The 25,355-nt window shown below is 41.4% G+C and overlaps 1 protein-coding gene across 1 annotated transcript in view; it reads left to right on the plus strand.

The window, feature by feature from the left end:
- Nucleotides 1-25,355, plus strand: part of LOC144817844 (BOS complex subunit NCLN-like) — a 273,806-nt gene that overhangs the window by 220,024 nt on the left and 28,427 nt on the right. Inside the window, exons 9-14 of the mRNA XM_078674705.1 lie at nucleotides 286-467; nucleotides 6,245-6,332; nucleotides 11,196-11,234; nucleotides 12,664-12,827; nucleotides 15,419-15,472; nucleotides 19,311-19,389. Coding sequence (XP_078530831.1) covers nucleotides 286-467; nucleotides 6,245-6,332; nucleotides 11,196-11,234; nucleotides 12,664-12,827; nucleotides 15,419-15,472; nucleotides 19,311-19,389 — 606 coding nt within the window. The remainder of the gene's footprint in view (nucleotides 1-285; nucleotides 468-6,244; nucleotides 6,333-11,195; nucleotides 11,235-12,663; nucleotides 12,828-15,418; nucleotides 15,473-19,310; nucleotides 19,390-25,355) is intronic.

Genomic DNA, 25,355 nt, shown 5'->3' on the forward strand with positions numbered 1-25,355 from the left:
CGTGTGACTTGGAGTCAGCCGAATGCCTATGCGTATGTGTGACTTCTGTCCTGGGTAGTGAAGGCACTGTATGGCTTTTATTGCCATCAAATACTTAATATGCTCATTATATGCTGGGTACCAGGGGCATCTTCCAACTCATGAAAATGCACGTCTTCTAACTATCATGCCACCTCTGAAGTTAGGGAATACCAGGTGATCATGTCTCTATGCCAGTCTCCCCACATGGACATGATACGGACTAGTGATGCCGCGTGTTCATTAATGTTTCCTGTATCTTTTCAGGTTATGAACTCTCCTCCCTTCCAGAGCATGAACTTTTCAATGGTGCACAAAAAGATCCACCTGGGAGAGGAGCTGCTCGGCTGGGAGCACGAGCAGTTTGGCCTTCGCAGGATCCCGGCTTTCACTCTGTCACACCTTGACAGCCACAGGCACGGCCGGAAGAACACCATCCTGGACACCAGGTGAGCCTTCGAGTTTACAGGCGTGGCCATCTCTAGCTAAAGAATGTGTGAGCTGGTGGTGCTGGTCATTATGAGTATGGTGAATGTAGACTCTGTGCCCGCTCACACTGGCCTTCCTGGGTGGCAGTGAGGCGCATGGCCTTTTAGGAAGAGAGATAACAGGTATCCACAAGTAACAGGGGGTGGTGTGATGAGTTCCCTGGGCAATACCTGCCTGCCACTTGTGGGGGTGTGGTTGGCCAGGCAGGGGGATGGGAGAGTCAGAAGTGTGCATGATCCAGAGGGAGTGAATCAGTCCATTGCATGGAGCCTGGAGGGTAAGGTTGTCTCCAGTAAGGATGAGTGGTCTGCACTCTGCAGGAAGCCCCTCTTGAGAAGACATTGCCTCAGAAAGGCCTCCCATGGATAGATAGGTTTGTCATGAAAACCCCACTGCATAATGTGTCCAAGCCAGAATGAAACTGTGACCTTTGCAGAGAACAGGAAACCTTCCACTGAGGTATACCTTTGTGGACTAGAAGTGCTAGGGAGTAGATAAAGATCTCAGGGAATCTCTTGTACATGAAGTTGATATACATCCTAACCTCCAAAGTCAGTGCATCTGCAAGTTGGCATTCTATAATGAATTAGAATGTTTTATACGTTTTTCTTCTGCAAATCATATGGATAATAAATAAACACATATTAATGAAGACCTCAGGGTCAAAAAGAAATTGAAGATATGAGATGATAGAAAAAGGCGAGAACGAAAACTAAATAATTCCTACACATTGTTCATCACACACACACTTAGCCTATTTATCTACAATCAAAAAATGCTTTGTGGCATTCTTTATCAGTTTATCATATCCGACGAGCCGTCCAACAGCCTCGAAAGGGGTCCCTGTTCAACAGCATCTCAGCAGCATCTGATGGGTCTGCTTGCTTCATCCCCAGGTGCCAGAATGTTGTACACCTCTTCTGTACCTTAAGGAACCTCTGGAGCAAACGGGGCCTAATGCTCTTGGTTCCAGCATTCTCCAACACAGGACTGGAAAAAATCTCTTATTAGTTTATTCGGAAGTCTATGGAAGACACAGTTCTTCAAATTCTGCCAGGACGAACCTCCTACGAGCTTAGTTTGCCAGCAGAGTACTGCCACCACAGAAAGAAACTGCAGAGAATTGAAAAGTTCCCTTTCAGCTAAGCAATATGAGCATTAAAGATGTGACAATATGGTACATACACACACGCTGCTAGCTGACAAAGGATGACTAAACCCCTGTTAAGTTAGGCCCAAAATGCTTATGCCGTACACACTCCTATTAAAGCAACCACTTAAATCCATTAATTGCACAACCAGTGACTTTGTTAATATGTTTCAAGGACTCTAACATGTATCTTTATCAAACATATATAAAGGCATGCTCACACATAACATGGCAATGATCCCTAGAGCCAGACATGTGGGATCTAGACCCTCTCTGAGGCACTGATGGATGGTTCCTTCTTTCTGGGCAGCATCTCTCTTCATTCCAGAGTTTGTGATGGCCCCATTCCTGCTGCCAACATGGTGTCAAGGGCCACAGAAGAATTCTTCCTGAATAAAACATGCAAGTCAGGTCACCCAGTGGGTGAGTCGATAAAAATAGGCGAGCCTCCTGTCTGGGGTTTGGACCACCTTACCTCCTGGTATGAGACCAAGTACTAGCAGTGGCGGCTTCTCCATTACGGTGGTGAAGCTTCACCCCACTGTTGGAGCCAGCAGGTGAAAACATCATTGTGATCGTGGGACTATGGCGGGCCGGAATATCAGGCACGGAGGGCGTATGTAATGTGCAATAGCGTATCTTTTATCGTGCAAGAGAACAGTGATGGTACAAAGCTGGAAAGATGCAGTACAAAAGCGAAGGTCGTGGAGAGGACGCCTCGATCGTCTTCTGCGGGGTCTTCGGATTCGGATGGTCCCTCGAGGAGGTCGGATGCTGGGGAGTTCCTCGGAGGTAAAGGGACAAAACAAAAGGAGCGGTTAGTCCAGCTGTTCTTTCAATGGTCTGACCCATAACCAGCACCCGGAGGTTAGTGAAGGGGTCGACGGAAACGACGGTGAGGGAAGGGGGGAAGGGATGGACTCGGGAGGAAAGGGAAAAGAGAAAAGAGTGTTTGGTGGGGGGGCGTGAGGGGTGTCCTATACACTACGTGCTGTCCAAGTGGTGACGTGCTATACAAGTATTCAACAGTGATGGCCAGGCCTGGTGTGACTAAGAGAGAGGTCAATATTTACAAGGCACCTAGTGTGCTTACAGAGGCGGATTGTTGGTACTCACACGCTCCGCCGCAACTCCCTGGTGAGTTGCGGCCGCTCTTCAGCCTCCTCCTCTGGACTCCACCAGTCCTCGCTCCACTCTTCGTCCTCTTCCTTCGTCTGGTCTGCGCCTTCTCCGGTCCGAGCCTCCTGCCACGAGTTCGCTGCTCCGACGACGTCTCCGTCCCGGCTTCTCCTTTTTCCGTGTTCCGGCTTGGTCGTTGAGGAGGGACTTCCGGGGTCATGGGGGTGTGGTTCCGGTCCGTGCCCGTTCCTGATAGGTTCCTGCAAGGAAAAGAGGGGAGGGGTACGGGTTGTCATGGTGATGTCCACGGACGCCTCGGGCTCGCTGTCCGAGAAGGGGGTGTGTCCGAGAACAGGCGGTCCGGGAGGGGTCCGGGACCGCCCCGCATCACAATCATGCAAAATAAAATGATAATAAAGCAGTTTTATTATCATTTATTTTTCATGCCGGAGCCGAGTCTTGTGGGCGGGGCCATCCTCTGACAGCAGCAAGCATGGAGGAGAAGTGGTTGGCCCTGCAAGTGCGCATGCCGGTTTGGCCGGCTGTCTAAGTGCAGCCATGCGCACTTAGATATTTCCAGGCTGTTGCACGGAGAACAGCAGGATGAGTCTCCCAGTCCTTGTGGGCAGCCACGGCCCGTGTAGGTCGTGCAACCGGGAGGTGACGTGGGGCGTTGGAGGTGCAGGGTGGGGGGTTGTAAAATGGGGGATACGGACAATTTCAAGTAAGTACCGGGAAAAAAAGAATAGTTTTGTTGCGCGCACTGCATCACATTTGGTGATGCAGCGCACACAAAGAAATTCTTTTTTTTTTTCCCGGTTCTCACCTGAAATCGTCCGTTTCCCGCATTTTACAAGCCGCCCACCCTGCCCCTCCCCTGTCCCAAGTCACCGCCCGGTGGCACGCCCTACATGGCCCGTGGCTGCTTGTGGGAGGATAGAACTAGCCGGCACTGCCCAATCCTGACGCTTCACTCATGCTGGGTTACAGTATTATTAGCATGAGAGCAAGATTCCATTTTGCGATTTCTAAATAGCGATTTTTAAGGAATCGCTATTTAGAAATTGCAAAATGGAATGGATGTAGAAAATCGCTATTTTTTTGCGATTTCTTAGTCTTCCTTATTTGCGAATTCGCAATTTGCGAATTCGCAATTAAGGAATAATTTCCCATGCATTCCTATGGGCCAGGAGGCCCATAGGAATGATTGTGAAATAATTCTCAATTTGCGATTCGCAATTTGCTAATCGCAAATTGAGAATACTTTCAAGGGTGCAGGGTGTCTCAAAGACACTCTGCTGCACCCCTGAAATTTACATGTGTGTGCATATGGCGCACATACATGCCCTATGTGCGTCACATACCACCTTCACAAATGCCAAATAGGGCATTTTTAAAAGAAATCGCAAATTACCACCAACTACAAGTTGGTGGTAATTTGCGAATCGCAAAAGGCTTGATACATCTACCCCTAAGTGCCAATGATGTGTTCACCTTGGCTTGTATGCATCCTCAGTGACGCATTCAATGCAGGCCAAGTTGCATGTAAGGAATGCTGAGCAGTGAAAGGCCTTCAAGCAGAGACTAGGCCAACTTGACATTTTATTTTTTGCTGCTAATATATGCATGTGTGGATTGCCATGGCTTTTCAAAGAAACTTTCTATTCTTGGGTGCATGCACTGTTTGTAATCACAGCAGCTAAAGAGATTGCCTGAGATGGGGAATCTCAGGAATTTTCCATAACAAGTGTAATGTGAATGAGCTGAGCCCTGAACGACACGTGATGTTAAGTGGACTTCCAGAATGGTCAAAGGAGAAAGCCTATGTACATGCGCAACAAACCGCTTTAATAAGCCAGAGCTGTATCAGCAGCCCCTGCTGCTTTCAGCCCTCAATGCCAGACACCATGACCGGTGGGTTTCAACTCTTCTGAAAGATCCAGTAATATCAACGCGCTGCCATCTGCCACCAACCTGAGGGGGAAACTAACTTGAGTCCTGCTCATAATGTAAGACTGTTATATTTAGCCTGTCTCTTTTCTGTCTGTGGGGTTTCATTGTCACTCACATGATGTCACCACTAGAATGTTTGGTGACATCATGGAGTGTTGGTGGCTTAGCCTGGTCTCAACTGGCAGTTGGCACCAGGCAGGCTGAGTGACAAGGAGGTCACTCCTGGTGGGCCTTTTACATTATCATCTTAATTACTTCACCTGGAACCCAACCTGAATAAAGTAACCTAAAATATACCTGGCTCGTGGACTTCTATTTACAACAAAGACGTTTGCATATGAGCACATAACTCTGGGCTGTTTCAATGTACAGCATTTTTGCCGTAGCGGGTAATAGTGATAAATGGTAAAAATCCTTCATGACATTTAGGCCAGCCCCAGGTTTCATTAGGTATAGGGAGACGAATGCCAACTTTAGAAGATGACTTGCAATGCTTTGTTCAGTTGAAGACTCAAGCGCTAACCTTAGTTGACCTTGAGTAGACCTTTGGAACTATTTTAAAACCGATGGACAAGGATCTATTGGGGTGGCTTCAATGTGCTACAAAGAAGGACGACAGAGATAGGAGCCCGGGGTAAGTGCAGAAGCAGAACTAGGCCTTCTGCTACGGCCCAAATTAAATTTACTTAACAGCAGCGGAGGCACCTTGGAAACAATGTTGATATTATCTTTGTTGCATCTTACTGATCCTCCCGAGAAAGTGTCCATGCACTTTAAAGTTAGTTTATTTGTGAGATGGTCAGGCCTCTATCTCCTGGATGGAGACAAGCACCAAATAAGACATTGTAGGCACAAGGCAGCAGACTTTCACTTCCAGGCAAATTGTGGCTGCACATATAGATAGCACACATATACCTCTGCACTTATGCCCATGAGTCAACCATATCCTCACCACTTTGGAAAGCTTGCAAGACTCAGTGTAATACACAATAGTGTCCAATCAAATAGGACTATAAAGATGTGGAAAGATGCTGGACTCCAGTGTTCATGTAGTTAGTTCCTTTATTAAGTAGTAACGTACAGATGATAAGTGTATATCAAGATGCCCCGCACAGAGCCGAGACACTTCCTTTTCAGCTCCTCCACCAACTCATCTCCACATCCACATCCACATGTGTACAGGATGACCTCCCCAACATTCTAAAGAGAATTAATATTCAAGGCAGGGCAGCAGCAGAGATCATGAAGGGTTTAGCAGAAGTGGATGCAAACCAGAACCATACCTGTGCTCATATTTTCTATACCGTGTTCAATGCCTGATCTGCCTACTCTGTTCTTTAGCAAAAACTATAGGTTAAGAAATGTTTTCCTGTAGAAATTCCATGGCATCCTAGATAGTGACACCTTACCCTCTGTCCTGAGACCTGTGAATTTAGTGTATCTCTGAGAAATGTGTGTTGTTAATGATCCACCTTTGCATAAAAAGCTAATTTGTAATATGTATATATCCCTCAGGGCCCAGGTTGACATACAGCGGCTAACGAGGAATGCTCAGATACTAGCGGAGAGCCTGGCGAGGTTCATGTATAAATTTACCAGGAAGGTAAGCACATAGTTGTTTCCACGCTGAAGAAGCGTTCTGGGGGTTTCCTGATGCGGAATCAATGGTAGGAAGTTCAGCAGTCAGACTGACCATAGAAGCATCATGTCCATAGGAGCTCAGTGGTAAAATATCACCTTGCCTTGGGCAAAAAAAATCCTAGAACAGGTTTTGTGTCTGGATTGAGGTTGGTTTTTATAATTCAGTTTTATTCGTTTTTTTCACAATAATTCTGAATAAAAACTACTTAAGACTTATTAGACCAACCATGTAAGGGTCTTTCAGATTGGCCCATACTATATCACATCATACATTAACCAGAGTACCTGCTATATTTGTGTAAGGGAAGGGGAAATTAATAACCTGCTGCTTGGCCCTTCGATGCTGTCCATGCCATCTATCCAGGTTTCGTGGGGTAATGGGTAAAGTTATACTTTCAAAGACATCTCCCCAGCATTAGTGTTTATTGGGGTGAATGTATGCTGTCAGAGACTTCTGTTCGGCTTTAGTGGGTTCCCCAAGACTAGGTCCCTACCATTCTCAAGTGCTTATGTACTCATTTGATTCTAGCTCAAAGTGTGTCAGACATGGTCCCACATATCTTCTGAAAGGTGCTGGTTAATACCCTGCTTTCATAAAAATAAGCTCTCTCTCCATACACGGATATGTTCCTGTGCACCATTGCTCTTCAGTTGTGCCTTGTGTGCCTCCACATCCACCTGCTGCATCTGTTTTTGGCCGCCTCAGATCCAAGCGAGGAGAGAGTGAGCTTCTAGTGAGCTCTGATATGCTATTCTTTTCCTCAAATATAGGATGGAGAATCCAGGCTCCACATTACATCGCAGGGACTGCATACAAACAAATCCCCTCATATGTGTGGACTCAGTGGATTCACAATTCATTTTCTGAACAATTAAATATGTTATTAATTTGGAAAAAAACTTTCCAAAGAGCTAATGCAAACTTGTATCTCTTGAACTCTTAATTCGTATTTTCAGAATATTGAACCAGCCTTTTGAATCATTAGGACATCAAGAACACTAGTGCTCTTTACCATTTTAATTAACGCTTGTTTTAACATTTGTATAAGAAAGTATTTTTCTATATATTTTAAAATAATATTGCATTTCATATTGTAACGGTTTAATTAACTATACAATAAAGAATGTATTACCCTCATATGTGTGTATCAGCATGTATGAGTGAACCAAGTATTTTTTTTATTTTATGTGATTATGTCTTAATATGAAGGGTCAAACTGATTAGTTTAATTTAGAAAATTCTAGTTCCGGTAACATCATAAACCACAAGGTCAAGATGTCTCTGAGATGTCAATATTGGACCATAAGATACATGCTACCTTTCATGCATCTTAAGCAGACATGTTTATTTTGGGGAAGTTAGCTTGAAAACGCAGTTTTCTTCAAGTAGCTAGCAGTAGGCAGTGATTGGAGTTAGAATGTTTGGGATTAAATGTCATTAATACATTGTTAATAAAACAATGCCTAATAATGAGGGCCAGTGGATTTACTAGAGTCTGTAGCAGCAGCCTGCACATAATTATGGCATTTGTCATATATTGCATACCATACTGTGCATTATTTGCTGATTTCACAGAGAATGGGCCGTATAACTTGCGTTCTTTAGATAACCTTGCTGCATAATCCAGTGGATCTGACAATGGTTAAGGTACGCAGAATGGGTTGGGCCTGTCATTATCATGGATTTTTATGCCACTGCAAGTTTGAAGAAAAAATAAAAAACAAAGTGAGAGAAAGAGTGTGTGCCTCTCTCTCTCACACGAAAAACCAAAGGTCATTATAGTTACGTGAAGATGTCAGCTGCTTTAAAAGTACAAAACCACTAAAATTTGTGAATTATGGTTATCTCTAGTAACTATAACTCTCTCCCCGGCCATGCACAGTTTTCTCATCAATAATTTAATTGGAAATGTTGCAGTGATATTATCAATGATGTCATGGAAGATATCATGGGTGATGCAATATGTGTGTTAATTAGCAGTGCATGGCAAGGGTGCGAGTTATAGCTGCCTTAAGGCCCAAGTTAATATTACTTGAGATAACTATCACTGGTGAATTACATTATAAACAGCATTTTTATATTGCCATCTTCACCTAACTATAACATCACTTTAACCTTTTGTTTTTTCAGTGAATTTGTAGTTCTTTTTTTCCCTTCTAGATATATTTTATTATGATACGCAAAGTTAACCCCCCCCGGCCTTTGAGCCTGCATGGTGGGGGTTGGCCGCCTTGCGGCCAACTCCACCTTCTTTCTCTCTCGCCCCCTCAGCATCCCGTTCCTCCTCGCCCTCCTATTAGACATCAACCCACTGTATATAAAGCAGATCTATTGTCTTTCTCGAAAAATAACCAATAACTTTAATCAATATATATTTCAGTGAGACACCCAATGCAATATTTATTAATATTGATTAATTAAAACATCTTTAATAAAGTTTTACTAAAATACATGTCTGTGACTCCTTTTACATAGTTTTTATTAATATATTTTGTTGGTGAAAAATGTGTCAGTAAACAGTCAGGGACATTTATTTAAAAAAGAAAATTCTGAGTCTTTTTTCAGTTCCAAAAAATCCAATCATAAAGACATCCTCAAGAGGGCCTTGTATCTTGTTTATACATCGCTAGGCCACATAAAATTCAGCCATGGAACCAGCCGTTATAGGATGCTCTACTCCAAGCTGTAGAACAAACGCTACATACAGCCTGGGAGCTGCTTAAGAAAATACAGGAAGTTCACCTGGTATCATCAATTTTGTAATGTTGCTGGGGGGATGTAGAACTCCCTGCAGCACACCACAACACTAAAAAAACTTTTGTGGTTCCCCCGCCCCTCTAGTGACAGCACCAAACCCAAAAAATATGTAAATAGACCTTGTACTGTATTATGGCGAGCTCCTTGAAGGAACAGTGAATAATGAATTAGCCCAAACAGCAAAAGAACAAAACCACTGAAGTTCACCAGTTATTGTTATCTCAAGTAACTATAACTCGTGCCCCAAAGTAACTATAACTCACAACACCACCATGCACAGTGTTGTCATTAATGATGTAATGTCAGATGTTGCAATGATATCCTCAATGATGTCATAGGACAAGTCACGAGTGATGTAATATGGGAGGTAGTTCGCAGTGCACAACAAAGGCATACATTATAGTTACTGTAGGGCACAAGGTATAGTTAGTTTAAATATTACATCCCTTTAACTTTAGATTTTTTCATTGAATTTCTAAGTTTTTTTAATGTTAGGTAATATATTATTACAATTCTTAACTATCACCTCACTTTAACCTCTGTTTTTTTCAGTGAACTTCTGTGTTTTTTTAGCGTAAATTAAGATGTCAATTGCATATGGCCAGCTCTGCTCCCAACCCCGTTGCAGGCTTCCAACCCCACCCACCCCCCGCAGCACACGGCTGACTATGTAATAATATGTATATAACAACTATGTTTGTAACAATATAAAGGCTGTTAAGTAAGGCAGTCCTCCCAGTTTTGTCAAAGGGTCAAAACACCGAAATATAAACTGCAGTGGGCCTATTGGTTTTGTCAAAGGGTCAGCATATCAACGTATATAAAGCAGACCTCCAAGCTTTGTCAAAAAGTCATCAATAACTATAAATAAACATATACTTAATAAATTCACACATAGCAATATTTAATAATAGTGACTATCTCAAATTATTTTTAATAAAGTACGTAATTTTTTTTACACGTCTTTCAGTCTTTTTTAAACATTTTCAAGCCCTAATGTGCTGCCATGGGACCAACCACAAAGGAGCCCTGCACTCCAGCTAAAGAGCGTAAGCCTCCAGCCTGAGGCCAATGCCCATGGTAAGTTTTGGAGACCCTTCAAGATACAACTATTCTGATAAGTTTTGTGGCATGGTGCCATTGGGATACCCACCTCCAGAGAAATAGTTGAGCGCAAGAAGATTCTAAGGCCCTGATTACAATTCTGGCGGTCCAAGGTCCTATTATAACTTGGGCAATCGGACTGTCATTGCACTGTTGCAACCACCAGGGATCAGAGATCTTTGCCACAGTTTTCAAGCCCTAATGTGCTGCCATGTGACCAACCACAAAGGAGCCCTACACTCCAGCTAAAGAGCATACAGCTCCAGCCTGAGGCCAATGCCCATGGTAAGTTTTGGAGACCCTTCAAGATAAAACTGTTCTGATATGTTTCGTGAGAAAACAACACTGGGTGTGGGCTTCCCACAGTAAGGCCAAGCCTCTCTATCACTAAGCAACAAAACAGAAGCCAATACTGCAATTTTTGATCAAAGAAGAAATGAATTACTGCGCGCAGAGAATTAAACTGAGTGCGAGTTTGGGACAAATTGTCCAGAATTAATCAAATTTATTATTCAGAAAGATTTTTAAGCATCTTCATTGGTTTGAATTCACCAAACATTTCACAACAAATATTAAAGAACAAACAGTACAAAATTCCAAATTCATAAAAATGACTGACATAAAACATACACATTAGTGTAAGGAACAAAGCATTCATACAAGGTTGATCAACTTTCACATTCGAATCTCACTCTCTCACACATACCATACATACATCAATCGATATTTACAATTTAGAATGTCACAAATTATTTGTTTCAAAAACACCATCATCTAATTTAAACCAAACAACCAAGAAGATATTAATTTTTTTATGGAAATATAGGTATGTGATGCAGTAAGGATGTATGCAGGTATCCTTTGTTAACAGTGTGAACATTGACGTTAAATGCATGTATTTCATTTCATTAATGGTCCCATTTTTTGACATGACCAATGATGATTCCTTTGCTTTTTTTTCAGAACATTCCAGAGGACCTTCGGGTATTTCAGGGAGAGCGGGTAAGACCTCTTCTAATGCCATGCCATGATACTGCTCCATTGCATAGCAGCAGACTATGAGTGTTGCAGTGGACAAGGCGATGGTCCTGAGATGTCACATAGTTAGCCTGGAAGCACCTTCAGGTTTGGTGGGTTGGAGCAGGGAAGGAATGCATTACTAAAGCACTTGAAGGGTTCTTCAGGTCTTTGTAGGGGAGGGTTAAGGTCTGGGTAGATGTCTGTTATCCCTTTAGGATCACAAAGTATTAAGACATCTGCACAAAGTCAAATGAAATTATTACTTTAGCACATTCCAAAATAAATGCATATCTAGAGCAAGGCGCATATCCACCTGTTAAGGTGATTGGTACAAGGTCAAGACATTGTTGTGTGTGGAAGGGATGCTGGTGGAGGAAGTGGGGCGATGGGCCAAGCTGTGTGATTTAATGCTGTGTTGGCTGCATACCATATTTGTTTGGTAGAAGACTGGAAAGGAGGAGGTATGAGGAAGCCATAAGAGACATCCATATAAAATGTTACTAATTCTCCATCATTTCTGGGGGTGCACCTGTCCCCGGTGTATTTGGTGCTTAATGGCCTTCCTCAGTCAAGTGGAAGCATGGGGTAATGGTGCGGGAGGAGATCTACATTGCTTAAGAGGGAAATATCGCCATCTTGAGGGGATGTCTCAAATCTTAATTTCAGTGCGCCCAGGGCCATGCTCTATAAGTGCCCTGTTGGCATAAGCTGTTGTGCAGTTGCTCACTAAATTGTTTTACCCGCCATTAGACCTATGATGTCAATCATGCAGTTCAGGGCCCACCCTACACGGTGGGTCACACATTTACTCAATATTCACAAATATTCTTGATTTTTTAAATGTTTCTCTGCAGCTTTGAACTAAATTATAAATATTCACCTCTCAAACCTGCTCTGAGACCCGGCGTAACAACCAGATATGCATATTAGCTATAAAAACATAAGTGCAGAGGAATATGAAAAACCTAAGGACCAATCCAATTAACACTTAAAAATGCCTTTCGCCTTAGAGTGATTTTAATTACCTTCTCTCTTGCTGTAGCATCATTTAAGGGTAACTAGTGATAGCTACTGCTGTACCCACTGTGCTGCTTGTTGACTCCTTGGCTTTGCCTGTCTCCTAGTCTATCCACAGATCTTTTAAAATCAAGAATGCATTAAGAGTTTGCAGCAAGTTTAGCTGGTGTATTAGTGCCTGCCATAAACCACTTGTTTTGTAATGTGCCGCAGCCACAACTGTGCTTTTAACATAGTTTTTTGTCAGATTGCATGATGTCACAACCTGTGTCGCACTGGGTGTTGAGCCTTGTGATGTTGCTTCAGTTTCTCCTGTGATTTCGGTGCAGTGGTGCAAGTGGCATCTTGATCCCCCTCCTACAATGAATGTTATGTAAACTGTGTTTGTTTCTAGGGAGTAGATGAGTCCCGACTGAGTGCAATTCTAGATTGGCTCGTGCTACAACCCCGCGCAGCGCAACTGATCGACAGGGATCACCCACTGCTCACCACCATGGAGTATTTCTTGAAAAGATACCTGAGCAATGTTAAACGACATGTCTTTAAGGCTGATGAAAGGTAACATAAAAGTGCTCTTAATGCTGAAATGTAGTTAGACTATGTACAGGTCACTGTTTCATTATGTATGTTCAAAAGAACTGTTGGATCTGCTTCTAATAGTTACATAGCTAAAAGAAATACCGAGTCACATGACATGATACAGGCGCATAGCCATCTGTAGGAATCTAGCCAGTCTTTAATAATAGCAAGTACTGGTAAGGCCAATCAGTATTGCTTTGCTGGTGCCTTCAGGTGATGGCTGTTAGCTTTGCAGGTGCTTTTAATATTGCATTGACATTGGCAAAGCTGCCGGCTATCCCTAAAGTGTAGTTTCTATTCTTTTACGCTGGCCGATACATATCATGTAGACGTACGGTGGTGGCCACCTTGAAAGTATTGAAAATAAAATCCGCAAGTTTGGAACTTTATTTTTAATACTTCTGAAATTCCTGCCATGTTGCATGACACAACTTGGTGGCCATCTTGGAAGTGTGTACAAAATATTATACTTGGAATACGAAGTAATATATTTGAAGAAATAACAGATTCTTCTTCCTCCATTGTCTTTCATGATAGAGTATCTGCTCCCATGTCAAGTGTCGGGCCAATATTTGATGTGATAGTGAAATCAGGAAAATATGAGTGACCATTAAACATGGCAAACATTTACATATTTCACAGAAATTAAATATATTAAATTCTTAAGCTTAGTCCACAATGTGATCTTATGGTTAGCTAATTTTAAACATTGACGCAGGTGGGCAAAGGGCTCTTTCTAACTAACAATTCTCATGGCTACCTTTATCTACAGATTTATCACCATAGAATACTCCCCAGGCGCCAGGATCTGGAAACATTTCTATATAGAAATACTCCAGTATGCCACTAAGTGGCACCATGTGGACCCACACTGAATCTACACCACCCCAGTGACATGGCAGAGCCATAAATAAGTGCCACCCTATAGCTGACATAAGTTCTTTTCTTTTTGCTCCGCTCCCAAAATTGATGATTGTTTTTATGTCTTCTAAAATGACTTCACCAATGTGCTAGCGAACTATGTCCCAACCTAAAACAACAGGTTTCAAGGCATTCTATGACTGCAGAAAGCAGATATCGGTAACAGGCCTGCACGAGGTGTGTCTTTGGTCTCTGGATTTGGGCCATGATTCTAATCATGCAATAAGTGGCCCTCATGCTCCTGAAGAAGTCAAGCCTATGTGTATGTCCTGCTCCTGATCCAAGTCGTAGGCGAGAGCTCGGTTCTGGTTCCAAGGCCTTTCCTGTAACCACTCAACTTTGCATTTGAAGTCTTCCGAAGTCTAAATCTAAGTGCAAGCATGAGAAAGTGAAGCTCGAGTTGACTCCATCCAGCAAATCTGACTCCAAGGAGAAGGGACGAGGGTGTCACGATGTCAGTCATAACCTTTGAAGTCTCCTGCCATGGAACTGATTCCTCTAGTCCTGATGCGTTCCAAGTTTCCCAGGCTGTTGTTGACCCCGCAGCAGAGTTGGGCCTTTAAGGAGGCCACGCTGCAAATTTTCAGAGAGCGATGTCATCTATGTTATCATCAATGATGTCATTTGAGATGTTATCACTGATGTCATCAATGATGTCACTGAACATGACATGTCATAGGTAATGTAATATGTGAGGTCATAAGCAGTGCAAGGGGGGTGCAGGTTATTGTTATCTCAGTGAACTTCAGTTTGTTTTGTTTAAAATGGTATTCTTTAACTGACATGTTCACCTAATTCTGTTGCTCGGCAGGCAATCAGAACACGGATGCATGGGGCCGATGAGAATAAAAGCCCACTGTCAATATATATATATATATATATATATATATATTTTGAGCCTTAATTTCTCTAAAAGTTCTAAATTATTTTACAAATCGCAAAAAGCTCACTTTCTGGGTTAAGTTCTAGCTTTCTGCTAAATTTGGTATAATTTTGGTCAGCCATTTGGCAGAAGCGCTGTCTAAATTTCCCTACGGAAATGTCATTGGGGAAAAGGCATTTGGGACCCCCCTTATTCTCGCTCCAGCTCAACAGATCACCCTGAAACTTTCTTGGGATGAATTTTGTGAAGATTCGTCAAAAGGCGCCAAAGTTATTAGTAAAACAAAAAAAATGTTATTCTTGTGGAAACCTGACCTAACTATACATACACAGAGGCCTTCTTTATGTATTTAACTGCTTTTCTTTTATTTATAAATTTGTAATGCCTATTTACATTCTAAGATATTTACAACTTGATATCAATTATTTACAGAATGTTTTCAATGAAGGTTTATAATCCTTCTTTTAAAACTGTATTGCCAAATTGCAAATACATATTTATGAGCTAAATTTTGTTTGTTGTAGCTTAAAATTTGATTAATTTGGTATTTTAGAAGATCTTTCTGTGAAGTAATGTGTGTTCAGTATGTTTCAAAGACATTCACTCAGAGTCATTTCTGCATCCACAAGTTTTGATCACTTGAAATTGTGATGTCTGTTTCCATTGGAGTTGTAGGTCTCGCATGATGCCCAGCATAGGTGTATTACTAGAGAGAACTTCAGCTTTGCTACTTATCTTAATTGTGTCTAAACTTTATGTTTTCCAGGGAGCCAGAGTTTGTTTTCTATGACCAGCTGAAGCAGACAATGACATCACACAGGTAAAAACACCCTCCATTCACCAAGATTCACACCGGGGAATGTTTTTTAATTCTCTGAGTTTACCATGTGATTACACTGAAACATTATATATCCTGATGAACATTTGAGAATCGATCCTTTTAAAATACTATTACTAGCTTCTCCTACGTTATCTCTACGTGACACCATTGCTTTGAGTCTGAGTTACATCACCCCCACCTGAGAGACCTACACTGGCTCCCCGTGGACAAGAGGATTACCTTCAAGCTTCTCACCCACGCACACAAAGCACTCCACAACGCCGGACCAGCCTACCTGAACAGCAGACTCAGCTTCCACACCCCCACCCGCCAGCTCCGCTCTGCCAGCCTCGCCCTCGCCGCTGTCCCCCGCATCCAACGAACGACCTCCGGCGGTAGATCCTTCTCCTACCTCGCCGCCAAGACCTGGAACACCCTCCCCACCCACATACGGCAGACCCAAGACGTACTCGCCTTCAGAAGACTCCTCAAGACCTGGCTCTTCGAACAGTAGCAGCTCTCGCCTAGCGCCTTGAGACCCTCACAGGTAAGTAGTGCGTTTTACAAGTACTCTGATTGATTGATTGATTGATTGAGTTACTGGTCCAGTCTTGGAGTACATTAAGCCACTGCTCCATGTCATGATTAGAAGCGACTTGATTGGCTGTATACAAGCTTGAAGGTCTGTTCTTGTGTAATCATTAGCACCCTTTTTTCAAATTGTGAAATGGTTATCATTTCAGCACCCTACAATTCTGCCTGTCCCTACAGCTGAAACTGCTAGCCTGGAAGTGACACTCTCTCTGCTACTACTATGCTGCAGTCTCTTATTACGCTTCTTTTGCATTTTATTTTACTCTATTCCGGCTTCATATTCCATATTCTCTTTCTTCTGGTTGTTGGTCAGTAGCTGTCCATATCCTTTCAAGTTGATTTTATGTTCCTTGCTTGTGGATGTGTGTGGTGCGTAGGCTTACATTATACAGGTGCGGTCGGTATGGATCAGAGATAGGGGGTTGAGGGCGGGAGGAGGGAAGGACGCATGAGGGAAGGAGGAGGATGCGGGAGGGGAGAGGACGCGGGGAAGCAGTTATGGACAAATACAAATTCAAAATCATACCTTTTCACTGCTTCCTCGCCCGTCTCTCCTCGGTAATCCTCTCTCCGTCGCAACTGGAAGCACATCCAGCCTCCAAGTCAGCCAATCACAACACTGTGATTGGGCTGAGCGCCGCTTTCCAGCTCTCAGATGCTGATTGGAGGACTAGGTATGTTCTCCACAGAGGCTGTAATGCAGCCTGCACGGAGAACGTGCAAAGTGCGTAAGACTGTTTTGGGCGGGCCGAGAGGACTATCCAAGCAGTCAGTGGGCGTCACAGAGTGCTACCTATCCGCGACTGCCCTAAAGCTCTGGGCGGAAGTATGAAAAAAAAAAGATGATAATTGTCATCATTTTTTTATCTCTATCTTTCACTGTAAATAAGCAGTGGGGCGATACTCCTCCGCCTTAGCGGTGGAGCCGCCACTGATTACATAGTCAATTATCCTATTTAGCCCTCTGAGTTACTACAAACAAATGATAACAAATCCAACCTTCTTTGGAGCCTTGGCCTACCCAGTTCTGCTCTTCAAACCTCTAGCTTCTAGTATACAATCTCCATTGTGTCGTTGCAGCTTCGCAATGTTGTTAGTGTCAAAAACTTAGCCCAGCTGCTGATCCTTTAGAGTAAGTTGCTCTTCTGCACCATTGAGATTGAAAATCGTTTTATGTGTTGACGTATCAATCACCAACGCCAAAGCTATCATGATCCGCACTGTACAGCTGAAAAGCACTTGGTAATGACGCTTGTGTGGGACGTCCTACCTGCAGCCTCTGCGCTCCAAGTACTGCTCGGCAAGAGTGTAAGCACCTTGCACTCATTTTGGAAGACCCTGCCTCAGTTGTGTTTATTATGGTTAATGATCAAGTCAGATTTGACAAAGCAGCTGCCCAGGCTGTCCATAATGTAAAACTATAATGCCAGCATCCTCCACATGTAAAGGATGCTGGCATTATCATTTAGACATATTTAGCCTTTATAGTTTTTACTTATATCTACAAGTTCACCTTTTACCAAATTCAAAACCATTGGCTGTTAACTTATTACTTTGCACATAGTTGTTTCCTGCTCAGAATTCAGTGTGGAAATCCGCCACCCGCCGACAGTTTTGGATCAACCTCAGCAACCCAGTGTGCATTGGGATAAACGGTTAAAACTGAAAAAATGTTTATGGTTGCATTAGATAGTGAAAGCTTTGACCCTTTTATTAAAACTTTTGAGAATAGAGAGACAAGAAATATTTGAGCGTTCTTCATTGCCTTCACAGAGAGTAGATGCTAGAGAGTATGACTGCCTTACAGAGGTACTGGACAGACCTAACATTTATACCTATCCTCAGCATGTTAATCAACCCTCTGAATCGTGTATGGCTGCACTTAGGATTTATGCAGCTAATTGCAATTTTGGTCACATTGTTGTCTTAAATATTAGACATCAGGTCATTATTTATTGTTCAAATAAAAAATGCAAGACAGCCTTTGAGACACTTCAACCCTACCCTGACCGGTTTAAAAGGATCAACACTGCCAATAGTGTAGACAGTTGCAGAACTCTAATCATAGTCTCTTTCTTTGGAATTGCTAGTTTTTGCACATAATATCTGATGAGCAATACCTAATTCAGCCCATCAGCAAAGTGTGTTACCAAGTAACATGGACCAACAAAACTATTTACTAGGTTTATGTGAGTTTAATTCAAGGTTTGTTAACAATTTTCTGTCATTTCTTCTCCTATGTGGTTATTATTAAAAACCTTTTTCATGGGCCCATTTCGAGTTTTTCGAGTGATGCATTTGTTAGAAGGCGACCATTAATGCTGCTCTGCTTAGTCTGTTTTCACTCTCTATCAAGAGTATATTTACTGCAGATAGATGTTCAGATGATGTTGAGGTCGTTCAAAGTCAGCTTACAGCTGGTAAGGAAGTAACTGCGGCTTTCTCGTCAAAGTCAGTGACTGAGAGCGGTTTTTGCGGATTTCCTGAGTGTAGAACAATGAAAAACTTCTCTTTGGGGCAATACATTTTACATCAAGCAGATCACAAGTATTATTGTCTTCAATTGATAGTAATGATACTGTGAAAGCCTCTATATGCCTGTTTAAACTTTTGTCTGATAAGAGTGGAACATTTCTGTACCTGTTATACCTGGATCATTAAACATAAGAGCAGACTCCCTCTCTAGACTCTCTAAGTACAAAGGTGAATTAATTCAAAAGATTATTTGGAAGAATATGTTGTCACCTCTATCGAAGATGCTGGTTTTCGAATTTCCGGCTGACTCTCAAAAAGCCCTTCTTCTTTGTTTATTGTTGGATGCGAATGCATTTGAGCCTTCACAGTGAACCTATTGAACTCTGTGGGAAAGATGGCATGACACTGCATAGTGTATGGAATGTGACAGCTTGCCTTCTGCTTAAATTCAAAAAGTCCCATCTGACAAAAATATGACTGATTATTAAGCCATCTAAACCCATGTGCTCAATATCTAATTGTCAAAATGAATGTTTCTTGGTTGAAAATGTTTCCATTTCAGAGGAAGCCCCTGCTGATATAAGTGCAAAAATGGAATATAATTCCCATCACTATGAGACTACAAGACCATCTCCAAATTAGAATACTGAAAAACATATTTTCATCTATATTTTCATTGTATTTCTCGTGAGAGCCATCATGCCATCAACGGACGGTGTATTTCAGAAAAAAATCAATATGACATATCTTGACAATTTTGTATTTGCAGAGTAAAACCTGCTGTCTTTGACCTGCTTGTGGCCATTGTTATTGCAGCTTATCTGGGAGTTGTGCACCAAGTTATACAGGTAAGGAAATGTAAGCTGAAAGAATGCAGACATAATTCTATTTGGTGCTAAAATTAGGTGTCTTGGTATGAAGGCTGTAGCATTCCCTGAGTTGTGCTATATGATTGTAACTCTAATTGTATTTATATAGTGCTTACTACTGCAGACGAGGCGTTGAAGCACTTTTCAGCAAGTAGCAAGTAGCATGCTACTCCCAGGGCTCGAGTTGGGGTCCCACGCGGGTGGACGGCGTCCCCCCACTTATTTTACTGGGAGCTCGATAAGTGGAGCAAATGGAGCCACACATTCACTCTTTGGCCTCTCTGGGGAGAGGTGTGGCTCACTGGTTAGAGGCAGCAGACCTGTAAGCAGAGAACGGCCCAGGACCAGGGTTCAATTCCCGACGCGGCAGGGTCTTGGGCCAAGGTCAACGGACTCGATAATTCTCGCCTCAGTGCCTACTCTAACCAGGGAACACACTCGGTAACTCTGGGCATTAAGCTTGCCTCATCTCTACAACGGCCCCCCACAGACGCCGGGGATGCCTGGTTTCACCCTGGAGATACCCAGAAAGGGACCATCTCACAGGGAAAACCAGGACGGGTTCCCCAGCGGTCTACAGCGCCAGGACACTCGGGTAGAGTAACAGTGCGCTTTACAAGTATCCCACTGGGGCGAGATCGGTGCCCATTCAGAACGCTGCTCACGAGCTGGCTTCTCTGGCACCCCTTAGAAGCAATCGCATCTAAGGGGTGAGCGAAGGGAGGCAATGAGTCTTATGGTGCAAGCCACCTTTCATGACGTCACTTCCTGTTGTGATGTCAGCGTCCCTCCACTTCTTTTTTTAGGACTTGTGCCATGGCTACTACGGACCCTAAAGTGGATTTGTTGTGGATTAGTATAGGGAATAAAAGTTGTTATTTGGAACGGTGGACATGTGAGTCAGTTAGTTGGACTGAGTACGATAAAGGAGGGATAGAGGAGGGAAGAGTCGAAAAAGTGTTATTTGGGATATCATACTAGTAAAATGAGGTTTGGGATAAATCAAAGGAGGGATAGAGGGGGAAGAGTTTAGAAAGGGTTATTTGGGAGATCATACAAGTAAAATGAGGTGTGGGATAAGTCAGATGGTGGAGGTAGAGGATATATTGAAAGAGGAATCAGGATTAGACATAGTGAATTGGAGAGAGTTGACGATTTTTCTTTAAAGTTGGAGTAAAGTAATACATATATAGATACATAACCACATAAAAAGGTATACATATATACGGAAAATAATAGAGAGTTAAAAAATTGTAATATATAAATTTCAATATGTACACGCATGGATATATTCCTTGTGTTGCTGTACATAAAGCTAATTCATTTATTGTTATAACTTTTTGGGGGTAATTTTATGTTTAAAAAAACTTTTTTATTAGTTTATTTATATTTCCTTTATTTTTTTATATTTTTCTTTAATATTTCATCAGTGAAGCACATATGAATTCAATTGTTATGATCAAAGGTTCACATTGTGATAGATAAAATAAAACAGGGACCGATAAGCATATAATCAAATTAATTATGTGTAAACTATTCAGTTATTCAGTGACCTATATACATTTTAAGCACAGAACTCTCTCTCTCTCTCTGTCCTCTCTCTCTCTCTCTATGTATATATGTATATATACATATATAATCAGTAGGTAATATATACATTTTTTAAGCAGATCTCTATGAATAGCTATATATTTTTAAGCCATAAGTAGTATATTTATTTGTTCAAAGATATGCACATATCTAAATACATACAGAGAATCAAATTATACATGTTTACATACACAAGTATATGCTGAACATTTGTGTTTTAATATGGTGGTCATGTAGGAAAGATTCTACTCTTGAATAGTCTTCTGAAGATAAGATAGTTATCTGTGGATCTTGCAGACTCCATAGAGTTATAAGCCATATATATATATATATATATATATATATATATATATATATATATATGTATACGTGTATATATATATTCACTGAAAAAACCATAGGTTTTACACACGTTATAGTTAGGAAGTAGCATTTACAAAACCTATAAAATGCACTGAAAAAACCATAGGTTTGACACCAGTTATAGTTAGCTGGAAATTTTACTGATATAAAACCAATGAAATTCCACGTTATAGTTAGTTGGACTCACTATAACTTGCGCGTGTAATGCACTGCTGATGATGTCACATATTACATCACTCATGACATCACTGATGACACCATCCAGTGAATGTGTGTCTTTCTGAAAAATAAATATGTGTTATATATGTATATATTATTGAATATCTTAGTGAATACATATATTACTGAGTAATGCTTAAATATTTAAATATATGTATTAGTGTTTCACTTTGTGTATAAGTGGCTGCATGGGTTGATGAGTAGGTACATGTGTATGTATATAGGTTATTAGATGTTTTTCTTAGTATCAGTATGAGTGTTTGCATGGTTTGGTGGAGGTATTACTTAGTACATAGATGCAAGAATGACTGAGTCTCTGTATGTGTTTTGAAGACAGCATATGTGAAGGACTGTATGGGTGGATTAGTGTGTATATGTCTGTGTTAGTGAGTGAATGACTGTCTTATTAGTGTCTTTATCAGTAACTACATATGTTTTAATGTAGTATATGTGAATATTGATGTATATAAGTGACTATATGTGAGAGTGAGGGATTGTAAGAGTTCCTGTTTAAATTAGTATGTGTTTCTATAAGTGATTTTTTAAGACAGTAAGTATGTGTAAGTTTCCTTAGAAGTAAAGTGGTAGTGTGTGTATAGCTGTTTATGCAAATAAATGGATGTTCAATAGTTTATTTGCATGTGTGAGTATGTGTGTGAATAACTTTTGGATGACTGTCGGTGTGTAACAGGATGTGTAGGTGTATCACTACATATGATTAGTGAATATATGTATGAGTGACTACATAGAACTGTTGGTGAATTAGTGCATGTGTATATAGATGGTGGAATTATTGAATTGGTTGTTGTAACTGGTATGGGTATCTCCATTTTTTTGAAAATTTTTGTTTCTATTTTTGAATATGTGTTTCAAGGGTTAGATTACAGTGAAAGGAGGTCTGTCACTGTGTCACAAGGATGGTGTCATCAGTGATGTCATGAGTGATGTAATATGTGACGTCATCAGCAGTGCATTACACGCGCAAGTTATAGTGAGTCCAACTAACTATAACGTGGAATTTCATTGGTTTTATATCAGTAAAATTTCCAGCTAACTATAACTGGTGTCAAACCTATGGTTTTTTCAGTGAATTTCATAGGTTTTGTAAATGCTACTTCCTAACTATAACGTGTGTAAAACCTATGGTTTTTTCAGTGAATTTCATTGGTTTTTAAAATGCTAATTCAGAAATATCTCGTGTATACAACCTATACTTTTGTCAATAAAGTTCTGGCAATATTTTTTTCGGAAACAAGCCGTTTTCTTCACTGTTCAAGTTGCATAGAGACTCCTTGTAAAGCGATACAGAATTAGAAAGTCTGTACCTTGCCTTTTTTTCAACGCTTAAAATTTGCCTGTAAATAAAAATAGCCTTTCTAAACTTTCGTGCACGACCCGGTGTGCGCACTCTCGGCAGCAGTTCTCAATAAAATGGATAGCGCATTTCCAGGCTTTCGTGCGCGACCGACTGCGCGCACCCGCCTATATATTTCGTGAAAACTTTGCAATCTGAACTTATTGAATTTCTTCATAGACCCATCAAAGAACTTATACTACGTCAAAGAGACTAAACCTAGGCTTCTTTTTTAATATTATGAAAATTTTCATTAAATGGAGCCGAATGTCTTTTTAAACTTTCGTGCGTGACCGAATGTACACACCTTGGTATTTAAAAAAAAAAATATAAAAGGTTTTATACTTTAACAATTGTATGCTTGAATCGAGCTCAGAAGATATATTAAATCCGGATGTGTTTGGATTTACTCCTTTTCACGTTTTGAAACTTCGCTGAATTAGACCGCTACTTCCAAATGGCGTACGTGACCAGATACTATCACCGCGTACACGTCCTGAAACGCGCATGTGAAGTCATGTGACTTGAAAACAACACTTCCAATTGGTTCTTAGTAGTTTCTATTCTGCAATTTACACGGAGCACTCCACCCACTTATCTCACTATCTTTTCTACTCTCAAAAGAGAACAACGTTCAACATCTTTCGAAAGACTTTCTTTTCACGCGATAATGTGAAATACTGAGATTGTTACAGGATTTTCTATCAGATATGTGTTCCCATTTCTGTTGAAGCACTAACACCGTGGAAAAGTCCACCGATAGCAGTGATATTTTTAACGCCGAGCACCGGCAATTTTTATCACTTAGAAGCCTTCCTATTATGAAAGTTTATCTCCTAAGTCTCTGATTCTCAAACTGTGCAACGCGGCTCCCCTGTGTGCCGTAATGAAGTGCTAGGGGCGCCGCCCACACTCTAGTGTGACTAACCATCTATAAATTCCACAGACATCTCTACCCTGTTATCTGCAATTGTGAGCATCAAAAGGAGCTGCGCTACGCCCCTGTGAGAGGCCTCACTCCCACTGCTGCAACGGCTTGGCAGTCCTCCAGATGCACAGGAACAGCCCCTCCGATCCATTGAAGTTCTCTGTCGTGAGAGGCCTCACTCCCACTGCTGCAACGGCTTGGCAGTCCTCCAGATGCACAGGAACAGCCCCTCCGATCCATTGAAGTTCTGTGTCGGTCTCAATACCACTTACGAAATGAAAATAAGCACTGAAGAATATTCAAGCATGTAGTACTCCTCCTGCTACAGCATACAGAATGCATTGTATTACCTATAAAAAAGTGAAACACCCACGCTACAATCATATAGAATACTTCCTCTAAAGAAGCCTGTGAATAACTTTAAAACATCAGGTTAACCTTTTTTTACTCTCTCATCATTGTTAAAGATAAGTATTTACAATACTATATTAAACAATGCCATGGTTGTTGCTTTTTAATTTAAAAAATCTTGCAATCTTTCACAAACCCAATACTCATGGCTTCTTTTTCGTGACAAAAATATTGCAATATTACATACCTACATAGAATAACAGAAAAAACATAAAACTACAAAGGCCAAACAGTCTACTAAACGCGGATTTGTAACCTATGGGGCAGATTTATGTTAACTACTTCATACCCAGATATGCACCAGTTAATGTGCACCACAGTATGCTAGTGCTCCGTTACCCATGGTGTGCCACATTTGAAATGTGGCGCACCATGGTACAAAAACACCATACATGCGTAACACATCTGTGCTGAAAAAGTAATACATTGCTAGAGTTGCATCGCAACTGTGATGCAGCTCCAGCAAGGCTCACCAATGCACTATATTCACAATCCTGCGTCAATACCTACGCCTGCTTCAAGCACATGCACAGTTTTGAAACAGCATGGGCCTGAAAGTCACTGAGTGAAATATCATACATTACAGTCAGCCACTTTCAAGACGCATTCCCTCAGAGGAACACTTACCGTTTATTAGAGGTAGATCGTCCGACTCCACCGGAGGACACCCCTAATAAAAAAGACATATATATAAAATGCGTACTAGCCGCTGTATCGTGCTAGCAAACTTTAACTTAAAAATCGTTAGAAAAAACAAAATGAATCGAGCAAAATCAGTAGGCCACTGATAGGATCTCTTTTTGACCTCGCTAAAATAGAAACATTAGGAACAACCCCTCATGAGAAATATGAAACTAGTAAGAGAAACCGAGCTCGACGCCATGATGGCTGCAACATAGCTCGGCTCCGCCGCCCACCCCGCCCAAAATAACGACAAACCCTATGCAAATATTATAAATAAATACAAAACACCAGCAAAGTAACAGGGTAAAACGTTTTATTAAATAACTATTGACATGGCAGCCTGCTGCAACATGAAAACAACACTTCCAATTGGTTCTTACTAGTTTCTATTCTGGA

Source organism: Lissotriton helveticus, chromosome 2_1 (assembly GCF_964261635.1).
Source record: "Lissotriton helveticus chromosome 2_1, aLisHel1.1, whole genome shotgun sequence".
NCBI classification, from domain to species: Eukaryota; Metazoa; Chordata; class Amphibia; order Caudata; family Salamandridae; genus Lissotriton; species Lissotriton helveticus.